We start from the raw sequence: 17387 nt of genomic DNA, 5'->3' as shown, positions 1-17387 counted from the left end.
TTCTCCTCAAAGGAGGTAGCCTTCAGGCCTTACTCTAAGGATAGAGGGCCTCTAATCACATAATGATATGTATACCATTTGATCACTTTTTAACTTTGATTTTACAGTGCTTCTTAGGATTGACAACAGTCCATTAGAAAAGTACCTTAAGCTCTTTCAATCATCTATTTTTAGTTGTTCAATCTGATTTCCAAGAAATTTAAAAGACTTGAATGATCATCAAAAGACTTGAATCCTTATGTAACACAGAAATTTAAAATAAAATAAACAATCACACTGCAATAAGTAAAATAAGAACAGACTCACGGTATGTCATAATACATAAAAGGAATGAACAATGTATGCAGAATACTGAAAGAAATTCGAGTCCACAAAAAGTGTCTCCTTAAGACAATTTATTCCTTCACTGATATCGAAGGTTGAGGAACACTTATCTCCCAGAATAGAACGGATTGTGTCTGAAGAATGATGACACTATCAGTCAACAGCCCGAACGAACACAACTGAGTTCCTGAGGAATTACATCGAAAAGAATGGAAGAATGCATGCACAGATGAAAAAAAATCCAGCAGAGTAACAATGCAAAAAATCGGATGGATTTTCTGAAGGGAGTCTGTATATAGACGCCGGAAAGTCACGATGAATCGTCGCGACGGATGGCGGTCAAGCAATGCGACCCGTGACCGGTTTGGTTCGTATTTAACCGAACGCACCGGTTCGGTTCAGAATAAACCAAAAGGTAAGAACCAGTTCGGTTCAAAAATAGCGGGAAGCAACGTTTTAGTTTGAATAATTCGGAGGGAAACAATGGATAGAAGACATAGGTATTTTTGACAAAAAATTAATAAAATAATTTAATAAAAAATTATTTTTTATCTCACACACACGAACCGAATCGATCCAAGCTTGACGGATGGCGACAGCGACGGCTGCGCGTGTGGTTGACCAAAGGCCATCTAGCTCATCTCCCCTCCACAAAATATGTAGTGCCCCATGGGACAATTTAGCAGTGTGAGGTGGGAGCTTATATACCTTCTCACCTCCTACTAGTTGTCTAATGTGAGATTTCTTATAACCTATACTCCCTTTCAACTTCCCTATTTTTTTTTTCTTCCTCAACCCATTTCTTATTCATAACCCATACATATTCCAATAGTATTAACATAGTATCTAACAAGGTTGACATCTTATACATATTGTTAGCACAATAAAACTCATTAATAAAGTATTTTCACAAGATTTAGTGGTAGTGTGAGAATATTTTACATATATAGTATATCAATATTAAAGTATATTTCTATTAACTTTAAAATTGAATAAAAACAATGTTAAGTTATGTGCTAAATAATTTTCTTTTTATTTTGCATATTTTATATGAGTAAAGAATTTCTCCAGTCAATGGAGATAAGTTATCTCCAGTGAGCACAAAACGATGCCGTTTTGGGCGGAAATCAAGATATTTTTATAATTATAATATATTGCAGGGTTATATTAGTCTTTATCATTATAATTTTTTAATCTAATATCCTCAAAACGACGTCGTTTTGACTTCATTGGAAATAACTTTATCTCCCGTGACCGAAAAAATACTTTTCTCGTTCGATATTATTATATTTGAAAGAAATAATCATGAGATGACAAGGCAAACAAACGCATGAATTTGGGCCATGTTTCGGACCATAACTTTAGGCTATTAATTTCGTTTCCTATTTTATTTTAATTTAGGATATTATGAAATTATGTTAGTCTTTTTTTATAAAGAAATTATGCTAGTCTTTTACAGTTTTACTTATTCTTTTCCTTTGAGAGTTAAATTTCATTTGAATTCAGGATATTACGGAATTATGTTAACTCTTTTTTTTTTTTGGGTACAAAAGGAGGGCTTAAAAGCCCAAGAAAGAAAAAGACAAGAAAAACAAAACAATCAAAACTAGAAATATGAAATCTAAACTAGCCATCTGCTATCTATACTGATTGCTAGTGACAGCTCTTATATCCTCTTCTAGAAGAGGAACTAGGCCTTCTGGAGCTGCATTATAAGCAACGAAGCCTTCCTCATTTGATACAGGCTGATGAGCGAGCCAATGGGCGCACTTGTTTACCTCCCTATAGCCGTGAGATAAAGTAACCATCAGTATAGATATGTTAACTCTTTATTTATTCTCTCTTTTTTTTTTTTTTTGATAACAATTTATTCTCTCTTTTTGGAAGCTATGGTTTTGTTACACGTTGTAAGCCTTTGCTAATAAAAGAGAATTATCAGTCATTAAGATTGGTTTAGTAAGGAGAGATTTGAATAATTTATATGAGGTCATAATTATTATTGTATAAAAAAATAAAAATAAAAATAAAAATATTAGAATTTGAGTCGACAATGCATATCTTTCCTTGAATTTAGTGTCGTACGATATAATAATTGGATGTTTTTCATGTGTCTTTGTTCAAATTTGAATCTCAAGTGTATGTGTGTTTTTCTATGTATATATGAAGAAATTATTACAAAATTTCTTTTATTTTTTTATTTTGTTATATAAGTACTAGATTAAGCGACAACAACTAACAAGCAACAAACAAACATAGTTTAGCATGTAAAAAAAAAAAAAAAAATAAGCAAAAGAAAATACAACACTAGTTAGGTTAAGTGTGTTCCCAATTTGGAGCATAAAAATTTTCCTCTAGAGGAACAATATATATGCTTTTGATCTTAAAAAGTACATTAATGGAGTTTACATAAAAGTTGCATCCAATAATAATTCTTCTTCTTGGAACAGCGTAAAATAAAAATTAGTTGATCTGTTGCCTGAAGTTTAGTTCTAAGCGTTTGACCAAAAGGCCAACATAGTTGCTTAAACCAACAACGTGGCATGCATGCATTGAATAAATATTTGGTGCTGTGCATAAAAAATTCGGTACATTCCATCAATAGAAATATTATATATTAGTTAAAGTTTTCTTTTTTCTGTCAAATTTTTTATCTCTCCTACGATGTGTAATGCTCTTATTGGTGGAATACACTGAATCTTAATGCATAAGTAGCATCAAAGTTTTATTCGCATGCATTGCCACCTATTTGAACCTTTGCATCCGGTGCGTGATACATTTGCTCCTATGCTCTCTCAACTTCAACGTCCCACTTTCCCAAACTCCCAATCCAGCTTTCAGAGTATAATTAATCTTCGTTGGTGCTAAATCCGAAGAGATAGAAAGCGATGGGGCACAAAGAAAAATCAAAAGAGCGAAAAGAAAAGAGATCGCAAGAGATATCACTTCTGAGGACCATTCCTTATTCTGATCACCAGAGGTTTCATTAGTAAACATAGATGCATAGTTATTTTTATATTGTAGTTTGCCTTAACATTTATCCAACGTCTTTACTAACATTTTATATTGCAATCAATTCCTTAAACTCATTTTTTTAATTTTAATTTTTTTTCTTACTTTCTCTAGTATCTTCTCTCTCTGACATGCTATCCTTTTTATGAATCAGGAATGGATCTTAACCTTTGATATATTTCTTTTTATGATAAAATAATAAATAAATAAAACACACAAGTTTGAGAATTGTGTCTGTTGATGGCAATCCTTAATTCACGGAATTAGTGAATATGTGTTTGAACTGTGTGGTTATGCATAGGTGGTGGTCTAAGGACACAGTTGCGGTGGTTACTGGTGGAAACAGAGGAATTGGTTTTGAGATTTCTAGACAACTTGCTGAGCATGGATTAACTGTAATACTAACATCAAGAGATGCAAGTGTTGGTGTTGAATCGATTAAGGTTTTGCAAGAAGGTGGTTTGGACGTGGCTTGTCATCAACTTGATATATTAGATTCTTCATCCATCAACCAATTTGCAGAATGGTTGCAGGAAAATTATGGTGGCTTAGATATTCTGGTAATTATTAAGTTTCTAAAACACATGAAGTTTAACATATGTCTCTTATTGTATGTTTTTAAGCAATAATATCATATATCTGCAGGTAAATAACGCAGGTGTTAATTTCAATGTAGGGTCTGATAATTCTGTTGAAAATTCTCGTAAGGTTATTGAAACAAATTATTATGGCACCAAGCGTATGATTGAAGCTATGATTCCATTAATGAAGACATCCACTGCTGGTGCTCGTATTGTAAATGTTAGCGCTCGCCTAGGTCGACTAAATGGCAAACGAAATGTAAGTAAAGAAAAAATATGTTGTTTTCGAAAATTAATTTTTACTTACATAATGTTTAAGTTACTTGAGTTATATAATGTTGGTGACTTTTGATTCTTGCAATTTTTCTTTCTCTTGCTATTTATACCGAAACAGTGACCAAAGTGTCACTTTTTTGACAAATTTTTTATCCAAATGACACGTGAACAATACTTTTTACCAGACTGCCACGTGTCATTGGCTGAGTCTGCTGGACTGATTGCTGCTGAAACTGCGAATTCGCCTCTAGACTTGTCTGAGTGGAGGCCGTAGTCTAGTAGTGCTGAACTCTTGATGGTCTCTCTTTTATGAAAGGGATTGCTTTGTGACATGGGTTGAGTCTGATAGGAGGAATTGCTTTGAGATTGTGGGCTAGTCTGAATTCTAGATGCAAGCTTCTTAGGATAATTCGCTACCACTGTAGCGAATTTTGTAGCTAATGATTTCGTGACACATGGTCATATTGCGACCAAATTTGCTATAATTGGTTGCGAATTATGATACGTCAGTTTTTTTCTGCGAAAGTGTGCCACGTGTCATACAATCATTGACGAAGGTAATTTGCTATCAATCGTAGCGAATTACGCCCACGTGACAATCTGGTAAAAAGTATTATTCACGTGACATTTAGGTAAAATTTGACAAAAAGTGACATTCTAAACGCTGTTCCACTTATATAAAAAACTGATTCTGAATTGGTGGGGTAACAGAGATTGGAGAATGAAGCTTTGAGGGAGCAATTAAGCGATGTGGAATCCCTTTCAGAGGAAGTGATTGATGGGATTGTATCAACTTTTCTGCAACAAGTAGAGGATGGAACTTGGGAATCAGGAGGATGGCCTCAAAAGTTTACTGATTACTCAGTGTCAAAATTAGCAGTTAATGCTTATACGAGGTTTATGGCAAGGAAGCTTTCTGAGAGACCTGATGGTCAAAAAATTTATATTAACTGCTATTGCCCTGGTTCGGTCAAAACAGCTCTTACAGGTTATGCAGGAAGCGTTACAGTTGAGGTAGGTGCTGATACTGGAGTATGGCTTTCTCTTCTTCCTGACCAAGCAATTACAGGGAAGTTTTTTGCTGAGAGACGGGAAATTAACTTTTAAGCACTGGGAATTTGGGGATTAGAAGATTCAAATTGTGACCTATTCCACAGACTGCTGCAAAAACGAAGAAGAAATTTTAAAACAAAAATAATAATCTTATTCATTATAAATTGGGGAAAATAATCATACAAGGACTACCATCGTATTTTGGGATTGGGATGAAATGATAAATTTTCCTAACAATTCGTCAATGTGACTTCCCATTAGATTATTTGAGACACTTTCATGATCATCCCTTGGAAGTCTTACCATGTTTAATGCTATTATTCTGTATCATGTTTTAAGACATATTCCGTTAGTGGCGAGTTCATACTTGGTACCAAAGGTAAATTCTCATATATCTCATGCATCATACGAAAAATGGATAAAATTCACTAAAGAGAAGAGAAAGAAATTAAAAATTGATCTTATCCACTTTTTTATATGTTTGTCTGTCTCATATAAACATATTTCCCTTAAAATATATACTATCTTGCCTTTTCTCAATAAGTTTTTGCTAAATTCATTAAATGCAAATAATCTTACAATTAGCATAAAAAAAGGGCAAACAAATCCTTCTTTTCTCTATCCCTCGCAATGCCAAATAGTAAGCTTTTCTTAAAAATCAAAATCAAATTGATGACATAATTATCTAAATTTAAGGGTACAATTGAGGCTTGACTAGGAATACAAATTTTCGTTTCTTTTTTTGAAAATAGGAATTCAAATTTTCTCAAACTAAATCTTGAAACGTATATGAATATTAAAGAATTTTTATTAGAGGAAGAATATTGTAACAACCAAATAGTATTATACTCATGTTATTACCAATTAATTTCACCGTTAGATCGGTTATATTGATTAACGGTTATATTTAGTTTCATCTTTGTGTGGCTATGATTTCTCATATTTAATACTTTATATTTATTTTTACCTTTGTGTAGTTTTGATTCCCCATATTTGATGTGAAAACAATAAATATGAGGAATCATAACCATACAAAGATAAAAATAAATATAACCACTGGATCAATATATCAATCTAACGGTGAAATTGATTGATAGTAATATTAGTAGTAATACTAATTGATTGTTACAATATCTTATTTTTTTATTTTATTTTTTGGTAAACAATATCCTACCTTTTTTTTTTTTTTTTGTAAATATATCCTACCTTTTTTATTAAAAGAAAAGAGTATTTTATTTTTTTGGGGGTCCGGTAATATAGAATAGAAGTGGTTGCGTTTTCCTTGTTTGTTTAGGTGGCGTGGTGTGGAGGAAGGAAAGCCACGGTAGCAAGATGGCCAGAAAGGTTCCTCGTTATAAATCTCTGTGTACGAGAAGATCAAAGAAAAAAGAATCAAATTATAATAATGGCTTCTTTGTATATGAGAAGATTTGTAATCAACGTTCACAGAGTTCTCAAATCCTCCTCGCCACTGCCAACAAATCCTCTTTTTCTGTATTCTTCGTTTTCCCCTTACACTTCTCAGACTACTAGTAACGACTCTGATCCTCACTCGCTCCAAATCGATTTATCTAACCAAGAAGCCAAAAGACGCCTATTCAACAGGTTCCCCTTCTCATTCTCACTCTTTCTTTCTTACTTTTTTATTTGTTTATTTGATGATCCTGTTTTGATATATATGATTGATGAGTGAGGTATGATTAATGAATGATCCAATAGGTTATTGTATAGAAGCAAGCAACGAGGGTTCCTCGAACTCGATTTGATTCTCGGAAAATGGGTAGAGGACAATATTCACTCCTTGGATGAAAATCGTATTCAAGCTCTCATTCATGTCCTCCACTTGGTATTTGGTTTTCCTCTTTACTTAATAATAATGATTGTGTTTCAACCATGACATGATATTCCACGCCAATGACACTGAGTAGCCGGAGTTTTAATGTTTAGTGTTTGGAATTTTTCTAGTTAAAATCCAGAAGCTGTTTGATTTGAGATGAACTTGATATTTAGTATGATTGCAATGCTATCTAGAAAATTCTAAACTCAAGACCTTCAACAATATACATGGTCTAATGTCCTGAATTTTGGAGTTAACCTGTGAATATATTTGATAGGGGTGTTTTGGAAATGAGTTTTTGTTCTGTTTGTACATGAAAATGGACTTCATTCTATTAATTCCATCTGTGCGAAGTTCCAGAATTTTTTTCAATGCACCAGTTCTTGAATTCAGGTTATTTTTCCTGTTAGCCATTGATGTATCTCCTATAAGAGGGGATTTTTATGTTTGGAATCTTTTCAATTGTAAATTTAACATCTTTCCTTCAGTAAAATAAAGGATGGAGTACCAACAAAGCCCAGCACAGTTGGTAGATAACTGGGTTCCTTAAGCATGCTGACAGGGATTGACCCCTGGCCGTGTGTATGGAAAAGGCTTTGTTGGGAGAAGTTTACCCGCTTAATGTGACTCCCGCCTCGAAAGGATTAGTCTTCGAATGTCGGCCGGAGGATACCTTGGGAAACCAAAAAAAATAAAATAAAAAATAAAGGATGGAGTGGTGAGATTGAGATTAATCCATAAAATGTCGGTGAGACTTAATCCAATTATCAGTGCCTCTCGAACTTACTAATTTTGTACACCTTTATGATCCAAACTAGATCTTGAGTTTGTAAATTAAGAAAGGGGAGTGACAACTGTAGTTTGTGCCAAGGTTTTGTTGGATTTACTTCCAAGTTCTAATGAAAATTCGAAACGAGATACCGATTAGTTGCTTAAGTTTGACTGACAGAGCTGTTGACTTGAGTTCATGTCTTCAAAAATTCTATTTGTGTTGTGCAGGAGAATCCAGATTTATGGAGCTGGATATCTGGGCAGGAGCAACCCCCAGAATCAGTGAGCATAAATCCAGTGAGTCTCGTTACATTATTTAAATGATGAAATCCCTATTTGGTTATTTCGTTTTATTTTTTTTATTCTTTGGGGTAAAATTCTCATGCCAGTCGTTTATTGCTTAGGTCTTTACTGCAGTGAGGGAAAGAGTTATGAAGAATCTTGAGAGCTATTCTGCTCCCGAAACAAGAGCAACACCTGGCCAACCATGGGTAAGAGGCTGGGATGACATCAAGAAAGGTCGGGACGGTCCAATTACTGGGAATCAGTAGCTTGAGAATAAACGATCTTGTGATTTGTAATAATGAATAAGTCTCTTGTCTACCATTTTTGTTACTATAAATAAGGGCTGTGTAACTGCAATTTGAAGGTTTGTATTAGCTGCTTGGAGATCAGCAAAAGGGGTGAAACCTAGAAGATTGTGACTTGTTTTAACCTTTGTTTTGCAATCGTATTATATCTGTTGTGAGTGATTATATGTTCTTGTTTAAAATGCTTGATTCTGGATTCTTCTTTTCCTCTTCCAACAAATCTCATTTTAGGATGTGTTTGGTAGGAGTTGAAATGTATCATTGCCAATGTTCTTAGAACTTTTTTTTTTCCTTATATGTTATTGTTCTGCGTATGTTCATTATGTTGAGAACAAAGAAATAAAACAAGGTTATCATTGTTACATGGAATGGTTTCATTAATTTGATGGTAGTTGCCCAACAGGGCCAAGATGAAACCAATATATAAACCAATCTAGACCAGTTAAATGTTCTTAATTTTCTCACCCCACTACATAATATGCATTAAGTATTTTCACTGGATCACTCTCTTTCATTCACCTTCATTATACATAACCACCCATGAAGCACAACATGCAAAATCACTCTGCACAACCTCCATACACTTCGTCTATATATGGCATGGCCCCATAGTGAATGAGGGGAACATATTTTCAGTATTCATAAGGCTTACCATCATTGTTACAGCTTTCACCCTTTTATCTTGTGCTTCATCATTGTTACAGCTTTCACCCTTTTATCTTGTGCTCGAAGCACATTCATCCCCTTCTTTAAGTAACACACACATCCTTAATTATCACTCATCGGATTGTTGGATGATTCATCATTACTAGACATTTTTACAACGCATCCGTAAATAGAAACACCTGCTTTCATCTGTTCAACCCAACTTATCACAAACCAATGTATAATCAATTTGTCTAAAATTTTTAATAAAAAATAATGGAGAAATATAGACAATAAATAGGTATATATATATATATATATATATATATATATATATATATGTTTTCATTAATTCGGCAATAAGTTAAAATTCAATTATTTAAAAGTGTATAAATTATAAAAATATATAACTTACCACATAGTGATACAAATTCAGTTTACTTTGGTTCTCCCATAAGCAAAAATAAAATAAAAAACCGAACCAAAGCAATTCATCTATTTTTTTTAAAAAAAATTACTGTTTTCTTTTTAGGTTAGCGAGGTGGTGAAAAAAAAAAGGAGGGGCAAAGTTGTATCACAGGGAATGGACCGTCAACAATTTTCACGTGCCGTTGTGATGTGAAAAGCCCTATTGACCTGAAGAATAATTTGGACCTCATCTTGTTTTCATTCTCAACCAAAATTTAGCAATGGCCTCTGCAAGAGAAGCTGTTTGTTTGTTGGTATTCCTCTTTCTTCAACTGTTGGCATCGTCGATAGGGGACGACATTGATGGGGATCCAACTCCAGTTGCGTGGCCTCATCAGTTCCACTCAGTGCTTTTCATCAACAGAAGCGGTTCTCTCCAGAAAGTTGACTTATGGTATGACTGGCCCAATGGTCGCAACTTCAACATCATCCAACATCAGCTCGGTGTCCTCAAATATGACCTCGAATGGAACAATGGCACCTCCTTTATCTATACATTCGAACCCTTCAACAACACTTGCAAAGTCCTTCATTTCGATGTTGGTATTCTCCGCCCTAATTGGATGGATGGTGCTACCTATTTGGGTCAGCAGCGTGTTGACAATTTCCTCTGCAACGTGTGGGAGAAAGTTGAGTTCATATTGTACTACGAGGATGTCCTCACTCAAAGACCTGTTAAGTGGATCTTCCTCAGCTCCGGTTAGTTAGTTAGTTAGTTACTATGTGCCACTCTCTTTTTCCAATTAATCACAATTAATTATCTTGTTAATTAGTCTTTAATTTTTATATAGATATATGTATCACTTTCCTATTTTGGTGAGTGCAGGAATGACAGCTCATGTGATGACATTTGAGGTCGGTGCAGTGCTTGAAGATGAAAACTGGCAGGCTCCTGTGTACTGTTTTAGTGAGGCCAAGACACAGAAGAAGAGGAGTGCTCGCCCCTTATTAGATCTAGAATCTGCTGTTCATGGTGGTTATCTTGGGACATTAATGAGAGCCGAGTAATTGTGAAACCCGCATATGCACTTTTATGTAATAAGACATGTTTTTAGTTTTGTTGGATTGGATGCATAATAATAATTAAGTCTTAAGTCTTGCACAAGGCATGATTCTTAGTGTAGTTTTCTCTTATGAGCACTGAGATAAAGCAAAAGTAGTACATGTCATCTCAGCTCATTTAGAAATAATGAACTGTAGTAGTCCTTTGGACCTTGAGTAAATTGAAATAGGCCCTTAAATCTGCCGTAAAAGTGGGTGAGGTTTATGTTTGTAAAAATATATTGTTAAGTAGGATTTTTTTTTTCATGTGATGAGATCATACGAAGGCCTTAAATAAGGTTCATAAACTTTGAAAAGATCCACCTATTTAATGTTTTTGTATTTACTTATGGTACGCCAACCATCTCAGAATAAATCAGTATGAAGATACTAAATTGATAGCAGAGTCACACCCAATTTGCTCATTTAGGCCCATTATAGTTTGATTAGTTTGATGGAATAGTTTTCCACTTTTCCTTTTGATGTCTGCACACATATTGCTCCCCGCAATGTAAGTTGATTACAAATGGAACAACCAACATCAGTGTATGATATATCATGAATATCTTCCTTGGGATCGCAGGCTTGGGGTATCTTACGAATTCAATCCTGCACCAACTTCAAGTTTCAATTATATGTTTTCTCTCTTGAATTAAAGCCTTTCATATAGCTACAATGAATTAACTCTGCTACCATAACTACCTGTCAGTTTATTGTCCTACTCGTAAATTATTACTATCTCGATCTTTCTGGCAAATGTCAATATTTGGTTTTCAGTCGAAAATACCAAAATCATTAAAGTGCTGGCTTTATACATTTTGTTCAAGATGGATGAAAAATCCTAGAATATACCCAACATTCAGCCTAGTATACGCTGTTCAGATAGAAATATAATCCAGCCAGCACAGCAATTCCCACGACAACCGCAATAGGAAGTGCCTTCCTGTGCAAAATAGATTGCATAACATTAATACTGAAATTAAGCTGGGATAATGGCTGTTTGAATTCTGTTTTCAAAAATAATTTTTTAATTTTCAGAACAAAAAAAAACCCTATTTGATGAGACCTGTTTTGTAAAATTAATTTTAAAAGTTATAACTACTTTTTAGTTTTTATAATCAAATTTAGAGAACATATATAAATTGTTTTTGTTTTGTGTTTTGACTTTTAACTTTCAAAACAAACACAGAAAATATCTATTTCATTAACAGATTTTTTTTTTTTTTTTTTTAAAAAAGCATAACACAATCAAACAAGCTCATAATGCCGGGCATAGAAACAAATGCAGATTTATGGCTCACCCAATTGCTTCATCTCTCTGTACTTCGGCTTTTCGTGCCTTTCTAACAGCTGTATCATTTGCGTTTTTTGTGACAGCTGGTGCATAGGTCTTAAATCTTCGTTTTGGAGCACCACAAACTGCAAAACATTAATGGCAATTATAAAGCAGTTTTCCAATGCTGAAACTATCGGAATGAACTAACTCTTTGACCAAATGTGAAGTGGTCCAAAGCAAGGGATACCTTCTTCATCAATGGGCTAATAGACTAAACACAATAGTGAACTTGACATCCCATATTAATTATGACCTTATGCAAACTACTCAAGTCCCTCACTACTAGACCAATCCTAATGACATGCTTTTAAGTTCTAATAAGAGTTGTCTAACCATTCCAAACCACATTTTTCTTTCTTTATCCATATCATTGTGATACTAGCCATAAGTTCCTCTAAAATAAGTTCATTTGTAGAGTGCACAAGTAATCATGTATTCTTTAATTTAATTTGAAGTATATGTTGATCTTAATTCACTAAAATTCAAGGCTAACATCTTGATGCATTATGTAGAGAAGTTTACTTTTGAGCAGGTTTTTACATTATGAGAGAGCTTAACTCTACATATCTCTTTTATTTTTATTATATCGGAAAAAGTTTAAGAATTTATAAGATTGATGTAATGAAGGATCAATATTACATGGTAAAATTGCATTTTAAATAAACAAGATTGAGGGTGTTTGTAATAGTAATAGAAGGGGTAGGGTGAAGTCAGAAGCAATTACCAGGGCAGAAGTAGCTATCAGGCAACTTTTCAAAAGGAGTCCTATCGTTGTAAATATATCTGCATTTATCAAAATATTAACACTGTGTATTCAAACAAGTAAACAACAACTCCATTGATATTGAATGATGAAAAGGGTAAAGATGAAAATTAGGAAACCCGCAATCGCGACAGATATAGGCTTGCTTGGAAGCCACGCGCATGGAAATCCTGGGTGCCCCTGAAGTAAGATGGTGTTGATTAGGATGAAGTAATAGGTTGATTGAACCACAGAAGAAGGATGATGATTTCAGAGCTAAAGGGTTGAAGGGTCTTCGAATGCTAGTATTGGCAGTGGGTGCTGTGTGAAGGCTGATTTTAGTGTGTGCCTGCACTTGCAAGGCCATTTTTTTTTCTTTACTCTTCCTCTAAATCAGTATCACAGAGAAAAGAGAGACAAGAAGAAGATAAGAGAAGCAACGAGAATGGTTGTGGAAACAAAGGGGGAGAATGTGCAAATATGTCTCATGCCTACGTGGAAAGCGTGTCATCCTCACCACACAAGCTCTTTCTCACTTTCTTGTTTTATCCCCTTTGGACAAATGAACAATGTCTTATTAATATATTTTGCATGGATTTTCGACCCAATTTTAATGTCAAAGACTGTAATTTTCGTGAGACGCGACGAAGAAAAATACGGGACTTGTGCACAGATGCGGATCTAGGGGAGAGGCGTGGAACTTTGATTTTTTAATATTATATATGAAAATAGTTTTTTTTTTTTAATAATAACATATTATTTGTCCTAATAGTTAACACCTTTATAAAAAATATTTGTAATAGTTAGGATATTCTTTAATCCTAATAATATTTGTAATTTTAATATTTATTTTCATCATAAAAAAATCTTGGGTACGCGACTTGGTATTATTTTGAAAAAATATTTAAATTTTTTAATCAATCCAGTAAAAAAAAAATTATATCACAATGGTCAAAATGCCTATTTTGCATTAAACTGCAATGTATTTATGCCATTGAACCCGGCTTATCATTGGAAATCCAAACTAGAAATATGAATATATATATATATATATATATATATATATATATATATATATATATATATATCTCTCTCTCTCTCTCTCCATTCTGCTGAGTAGGAGCGTAATAATTAATCAAACCGTCAACATTTGATTGGACAATGTTGACATGGCAAAATTACGACATTGGAAAGCTGGCATGGTTGGATCGATTTTAAGAAATGCTCTTGTACCTTCGCCAGTGTGAGTGGGGTAATATTTCATTTTGCTTTTCTTAACTAACGACCTACATTCTAACTGAATCGTGCAAGACAAGATTATCTTCTTGGGTTGGTAGGGGCAGGTTCCAAGCTTAATGACTTAAAATATGGTTAATGGACACTCGCACAAATTCTTAAAGATTTAGTATTATGAAGTTATAATCTCAAGTCTGAAAATTGGCAGTTAATTCATATGGTTTGTGTCTTCAATCTTTCGAAAAGAATTAGTTAAAGAGGAAAGAGGGTGGAAGTGGTAATATTATTCATCACCGATTGGAATAGGCAAAGAAAAGAAAAAGCAAATTATTATCGGGTGATAAAATTTTAGCTGCAAGCCAAGTTCCAAACTTTAACAGCATAAATACCATGCTGCATATGCATCCAGTGTCATAGAAGAAAAGTGCCTAATATTTTTTGGCTAAGAATCGTACTGATTAAACTGAAAGCACGGTCTATGGTCTGATGAATTCTCTAGTCTTAGCCTTCTTATGCAAGCATTCGAGCACATTGTCAAAGCTTTTTGAGAAAGAATCCAGCACCTCATGTTCCAGTTGTGATCCAACAGAACTCCAATCAATCCCCAATTTCTCAATTGCATTGTAAATGTCCTGGGCCTCTGATACTTTTGCATCAATGGTTCTTGAAAGAATGCCATGGTCCATGAATGCTTGAAGAGCTTGGTCTGGCATGGTTGAAATCTGTAGAGGTACCAAAAAATAACAAGGTTAATGAATGATCACCTTCACCTTTTAGCTTGTGCTTACCAACATTAACCTGTATTAAATTACATGGTCACCAAATCAAGTTAATAGATATGCAACTGATATGGCTTACCGTATCTGGTCCAATAAGAGAATCAACATAAAAGGTGTCAGGGTAAGCAGGATTTTTCACATTTGTTGAGGCCCACATCAGCCTCTGTTTCTTGGCACCTCTCTTCTCTAGGCTCTCCCATCTTGGACCAGAAAACTTTTTCTGGTAAAGCTGATAAGCTAAGACTGCTTGAGCAACCGCGGCCTAAAAAAATTGTAACATTTTCAGGAAAAACAAAATGTGTATATATAAGGAAGGGTCAACTTACTCCTGTATAAATCTTACACTCATTATTATCCTTTACGTATGTAATGACTCTTAATTTATATATTTAAAGATAGTTAGATATAAGAAAATAAAATGTTTTGCACCTTTCCTTTGAGATCAACAGCCTCAGTGGTACCAATTTGCTCAAGTTTCTTGTCAATTGTAACATCCACTCTGCTGATGTAGAAAGCTGCTGCACTTGTTAACTTAGAGAGATCAGTCATGTCAGCAGCTTCAAGGCCATCCAAGTATGCATTAATTACTTCCTCGTATCTAGGGAGACAGAATATGAGCTGTTCAAATACACAAATGATGAGTATATTGCTATTGCAGCCTGCAAGGATCAAATTTTCGTGACATCAGAATGCCCGTAACAAACTTACAGTGACATTTACACTTATCCCCAGAGAAATGACCTCCTTTATAGCAGGGATGGATTCATCAGTTGCAGGAATTTTGATGTAAACACCTGGACATCCAACCATTTTATGAAGCCATTTTGTTGCCTCTATTGTCCCTTCGGTATCATTTGCAAGCTTGGGGGAAACTGCAACAGATACATGCCCATCTAACGCATCTGTTTCATTGTAAATTGGCTCCATTAGTTTGCAAGTATCCTGTATATCCTTCACAACCAATTCCCAATAAGCATTTTCAATGTCTTTCCCTGCCTCTATCAACTCCCTGCTTGACCGATAATCAAATTAATAATATTTTTATATCATAAAGAAAGAAATGTTAACATGCATCAGTTGCATATTCTCATGAACATCAACATCAAAATCAACAACACCTTTATCCCAAATTAATTGGGGTCAGTGGTAGATAAACTCAAATGAAAGATACAAAAAGGTTGAGAAAAAAAAGAACATAAAAGTAAAAATAAAAATAAATAAATAGAATAATAATATATATATATAAATAAATAAAAGTAAAAAAAGAAAGGGAAAAAAAGAAGAGGGGAAAAGGACTAAAAAGGGATCATCTGGAACATAAGAATAACACCGAGTCTAACCCTCCACCATGCTTATAGCTTTTCTCCATTCCGTTCTAAGGCAATACCGTCCGCCAATCTATATTTCACTCCATTAAATCTTGTTTTATTACCTTTCTCCTAGTAAGTTTCGGTCTACCTCTACCTCTTATTGTGTTGAGCTCTTGATAACAAACTTCTGTTCTTACGGGAGCATCAAGGGGCCTTCTCATTACGTGTCCAAACCACCTCAATCTATGTTCTCTCATCTTCTCAGCTACCGGTAGTACTCCTACCTTTCATCGAATATCTTACTTTCTTATCTTATCCATCCTCGTATAACTACACATCCACCTTAACATCCTCGTCTTTGCATAAGCTCAAATCACAAGTTAATTTACCTCTGGCACAATTCTCAATTTTCTCCAATACCAAATATCAGAATAAGAGTTCACCGGTTTCATTAACTAAAATTTGTTTTTCCCCTTATGCAACTAAAATATATGCCTCTAGCTCATTGAATGCAATTTTATTTTACCTTGACAACTTACTCATGTCAGAAGAGAGAAAGAAAACAAGAAGCATAATATAAACCTTTTCCCAATAAGTGAGGTAAGACACCACTTCTGCGTTCAATTAAAATAAGAACATGGCTGGGGATTTCGTTTTTTATTCTTTTAAAGAAGTAATCTAATGCAAACCTAAGTACAAGTTAAAAAAATCACCTAAACTGCTCATCGTAAGCATTTGAGGATAATATAGCTCTTTCAAAAATCTGCAACACGTGAGAACAGTGTACTTGAATTAAAGCCAATACACAGAAAATAGATAAAACTAAAAGCAAAAGAATATTACTTTTAACATGGAAGCTGAAGAAGAAGAAGAAGAATCAGAATACCGCGGGATTGGAAGTGACACCTCTGATTCCAGAGGCAATCAATGGAAGCAAATCTGAAACAGGGCGACAGAGATTGTCATAGTAAGGACTCTTTCTGTGCTTCTCATAGAGATCATGCAGAATTGTTCTATTCATCATTGTCCTGTTACTATTAGCCATTCTTCCTCCCAAAAATCGCAATCTGTGGATTGGTGTTATAAAACAAACTTCAAAGTTCTAAAAAGGAAAAAAAAAAAAAATTAAAAAATGTAAAAATAAAATGTCAAAGCATGCACCACAAAACTAGCCTAAGTCATAGGTGGATGCAACTCACATTTAAAATAAAATGGGAAAAAGATTGTTTTAATCTAAAAATATGAATGCCAAATGTTGTATAGAACTATAGATAGAGGAATGCAGGGGAGAAGAAAATGTGGGAAAAGGAGTACCTATTAAACAATGGAATATGTAGAGTGATAATTCGTATGTGTATTTTTTCCTTTGTATAAAGGTAATTATATACA

The 17387-nt window shown here is 34.2% G+C and overlaps 5 protein-coding genes across 6 annotated transcripts; 3 read left to right on the top strand and 2 right to left on the bottom strand.

Annotated features, from left to right (window-relative positions):
* Positions 1-3184: 3184 nt before the first annotated feature.
* Positions 3185-5554, top strand: LOC133312687 ((+)-neomenthol dehydrogenase-like). The gene is made up of 4 exons (XM_061513929.1): positions 3185-3301; positions 3635-3893; positions 3979-4173; positions 4902-5554. Exons 1-4 carry the CDS (start codon positions 3210-3212, stop codon positions 5295-5297), a joined length of 942 nt encoding a protein of 313 aa, XP_061369913.1. The 5' UTR covers positions 3185-3209; the 3' UTR covers positions 5298-5554.
* A 977-nt stretch (positions 5555-6531) lies between these two features.
* On the top strand, positions 6532-8654 carry LOC133312665 (succinate dehydrogenase assembly factor 2, mitochondrial-like). The gene is made up of 4 exons (XM_061513907.1): positions 6532-6848; positions 6963-7089; positions 8080-8148; positions 8256-8654. The coding sequence occupies exons 1-4, from the start codon at positions 6649-6651 to the stop codon at positions 8400-8402; spliced, it is 543 nt and encodes a 180-aa protein (XP_061369891.1). The 5' UTR covers positions 6532-6648; the 3' UTR covers positions 8403-8654.
* A 1108-nt stretch (positions 8655-9762) lies between these two features.
* On the top strand, positions 9763-10796 carry LOC133312653 (uncharacterized protein At4g14100-like). Of its 2 annotated transcripts, none has more exons than XM_061513888.1 (2): positions 9763-10253; positions 10381-10796. In XM_061513888.1, exons 1-2 carry the CDS (start codon positions 9776-9778, stop codon positions 10560-10562), a joined length of 660 nt encoding a protein of 219 aa, XP_061369872.1. In that variant the 5' UTR covers positions 9763-9775; the 3' UTR covers positions 10563-10796. The 2 variants fall into 2 exon arrangements, with proteins under 2 accessions (XP_061369872.1, XP_061369874.1); XM_061513890.1 differs by having other exon boundaries at positions 9763-10257; positions 10376-10796.
* A 427-nt stretch (positions 10797-11223) lies between these two features.
* On the bottom strand, positions 11224-13135 carry LOC133312654 (uncharacterized). Its single transcript, XM_061513891.1, has 4 exons — positions 12814-13135; positions 12656-12714; positions 11897-12014; positions 11224-11538 (listed from the first exon to the last, which is right to left on the bottom strand). Exons 1-4 carry the CDS (start codon positions 13038-13040, stop codon positions 11460-11462), a joined length of 483 nt encoding a protein of 160 aa, XP_061369875.1. The 5' UTR covers positions 13041-13135; the 3' UTR covers positions 11224-11459.
* A 1250-nt stretch (positions 13136-14385) lies between these two features.
* Positions 14386-17043, bottom strand: LOC133312683 (uncharacterized). Its single transcript, XM_061513927.1, has 6 exons — positions 16885-17043; positions 16712-16761; positions 15397-15697; positions 15118-15306; positions 14768-14950; positions 14386-14631 (listed from the first exon to the last, which is right to left on the bottom strand). Exons 1-6 carry the CDS (start codon positions 17041-17043, stop codon positions 14386-14388), a joined length of 1128 nt encoding a protein of 375 aa, XP_061369911.1.
* Positions 17044-17387: the final 344 nt, after the last annotated feature.

Source organism: Gastrolobium bilobum, unplaced genomic scaffold (assembly GCF_033153095.1).
Source record: "Gastrolobium bilobum isolate Gb01-03AN ecotype WA unplaced genomic scaffold, APGP_CSIRO_Gbil_v1 utg11336, whole genome shotgun sequence".
NCBI lineage: Eukaryota > Viridiplantae > Streptophyta > Magnoliopsida > Fabales > Fabaceae > Gastrolobium > Gastrolobium bilobum.
Note: the sequence above shows the minus strand (reverse complement) of the source record. Positions and strands in the feature narration are given on the sequence as shown.

Coding starts and splice junctions, on each gene's coding strand:
- LOC133312687 (XM_061513929.1), top strand. CDS start 3,210: ATGGGGCACAAAGAAAAATCAAAAGAGCGAAAAGAAAAGAGATCGCAA. Junction 3,302..3,634: donor CCTTATTCTGATCACCAGAG/GTTTCATTAGTA, acceptor GGTTATGCATAG/GTGGTGGTCTAAGGACACAG. Junction 3,894..3,978: donor ATGGTGGCTTAGATATTCTG/GTAATTATTAAG, acceptor ATATATCTGCAG/GTAAATAACGCAGGTGTTAA.
- LOC133312665 (XM_061513907.1), top strand. CDS start 6,649: ATGGCTTCTTTGTATATGAGAAGATTTGTAATCAACGTTCACAGAGTT. Junction 6,849..6,962: donor AAAAGACGCCTATTCAACAG/GTTCCCCTTCTC, acceptor ATGATCCAATAG/GTTATTGTATAGAAGCAAGC. Junction 7,090..8,079: donor TCATTCATGTCCTCCACTTG/GTATTTGGTTTT, acceptor TGTGTTGTGCAG/GAGAATCCAGATTTATGGAG.
- LOC133312653 (XM_061513890.1), top strand. CDS start 9,776: ATGGCCTCTGCAAGAGAAGCTGTTTGTTTGTTGGTATTCCTCTTTCTT. Junction 10,258..10,375: donor ATCTTCCTCAGCTCCGGTTA/GTTAGTTAGTTA, acceptor TATTTTGGTGAG/TGCAGGAATGACAGCTCATG.
- LOC133312654 (XM_061513891.1), bottom strand. CDS start 13,040: ATGGCCTTGCAAGTGCAGGCACACACTAAAATCAGCCTTCACACAGCA. Junction 12,715..12,813: donor TATATCTGTCGCGATTGCGG/GTTTCCTAATTT, acceptor TGATAAATGCAG/ATATATTTACAACGATAGGA. Junction 12,015..12,655: donor TGATAGCTACTTCTGCCCTG/GTAATTGCTTCT, acceptor AATGTTTTGCAG/TTTGTGGTGCTCCAAAACGA.
- LOC133312683 (XM_061513927.1), bottom strand. CDS start 17,043: ATGGCTAATAGTAACAGGACAATGATGAATAGAACAATTCTGCATGAT. Junction 15,307..15,396: donor GGATAAGTGTAAATGTCACT/GTAAGTTTGTTA, acceptor GTATTTGAACAG/CTCATATTCTGTCTCCCTAG. Junction 14,632..14,767: donor CTCTTATTGGACCAGATACG/GTAAGCCATATC, acceptor GTACCTCTACAG/ATTTCAACCATGCCAGACCA.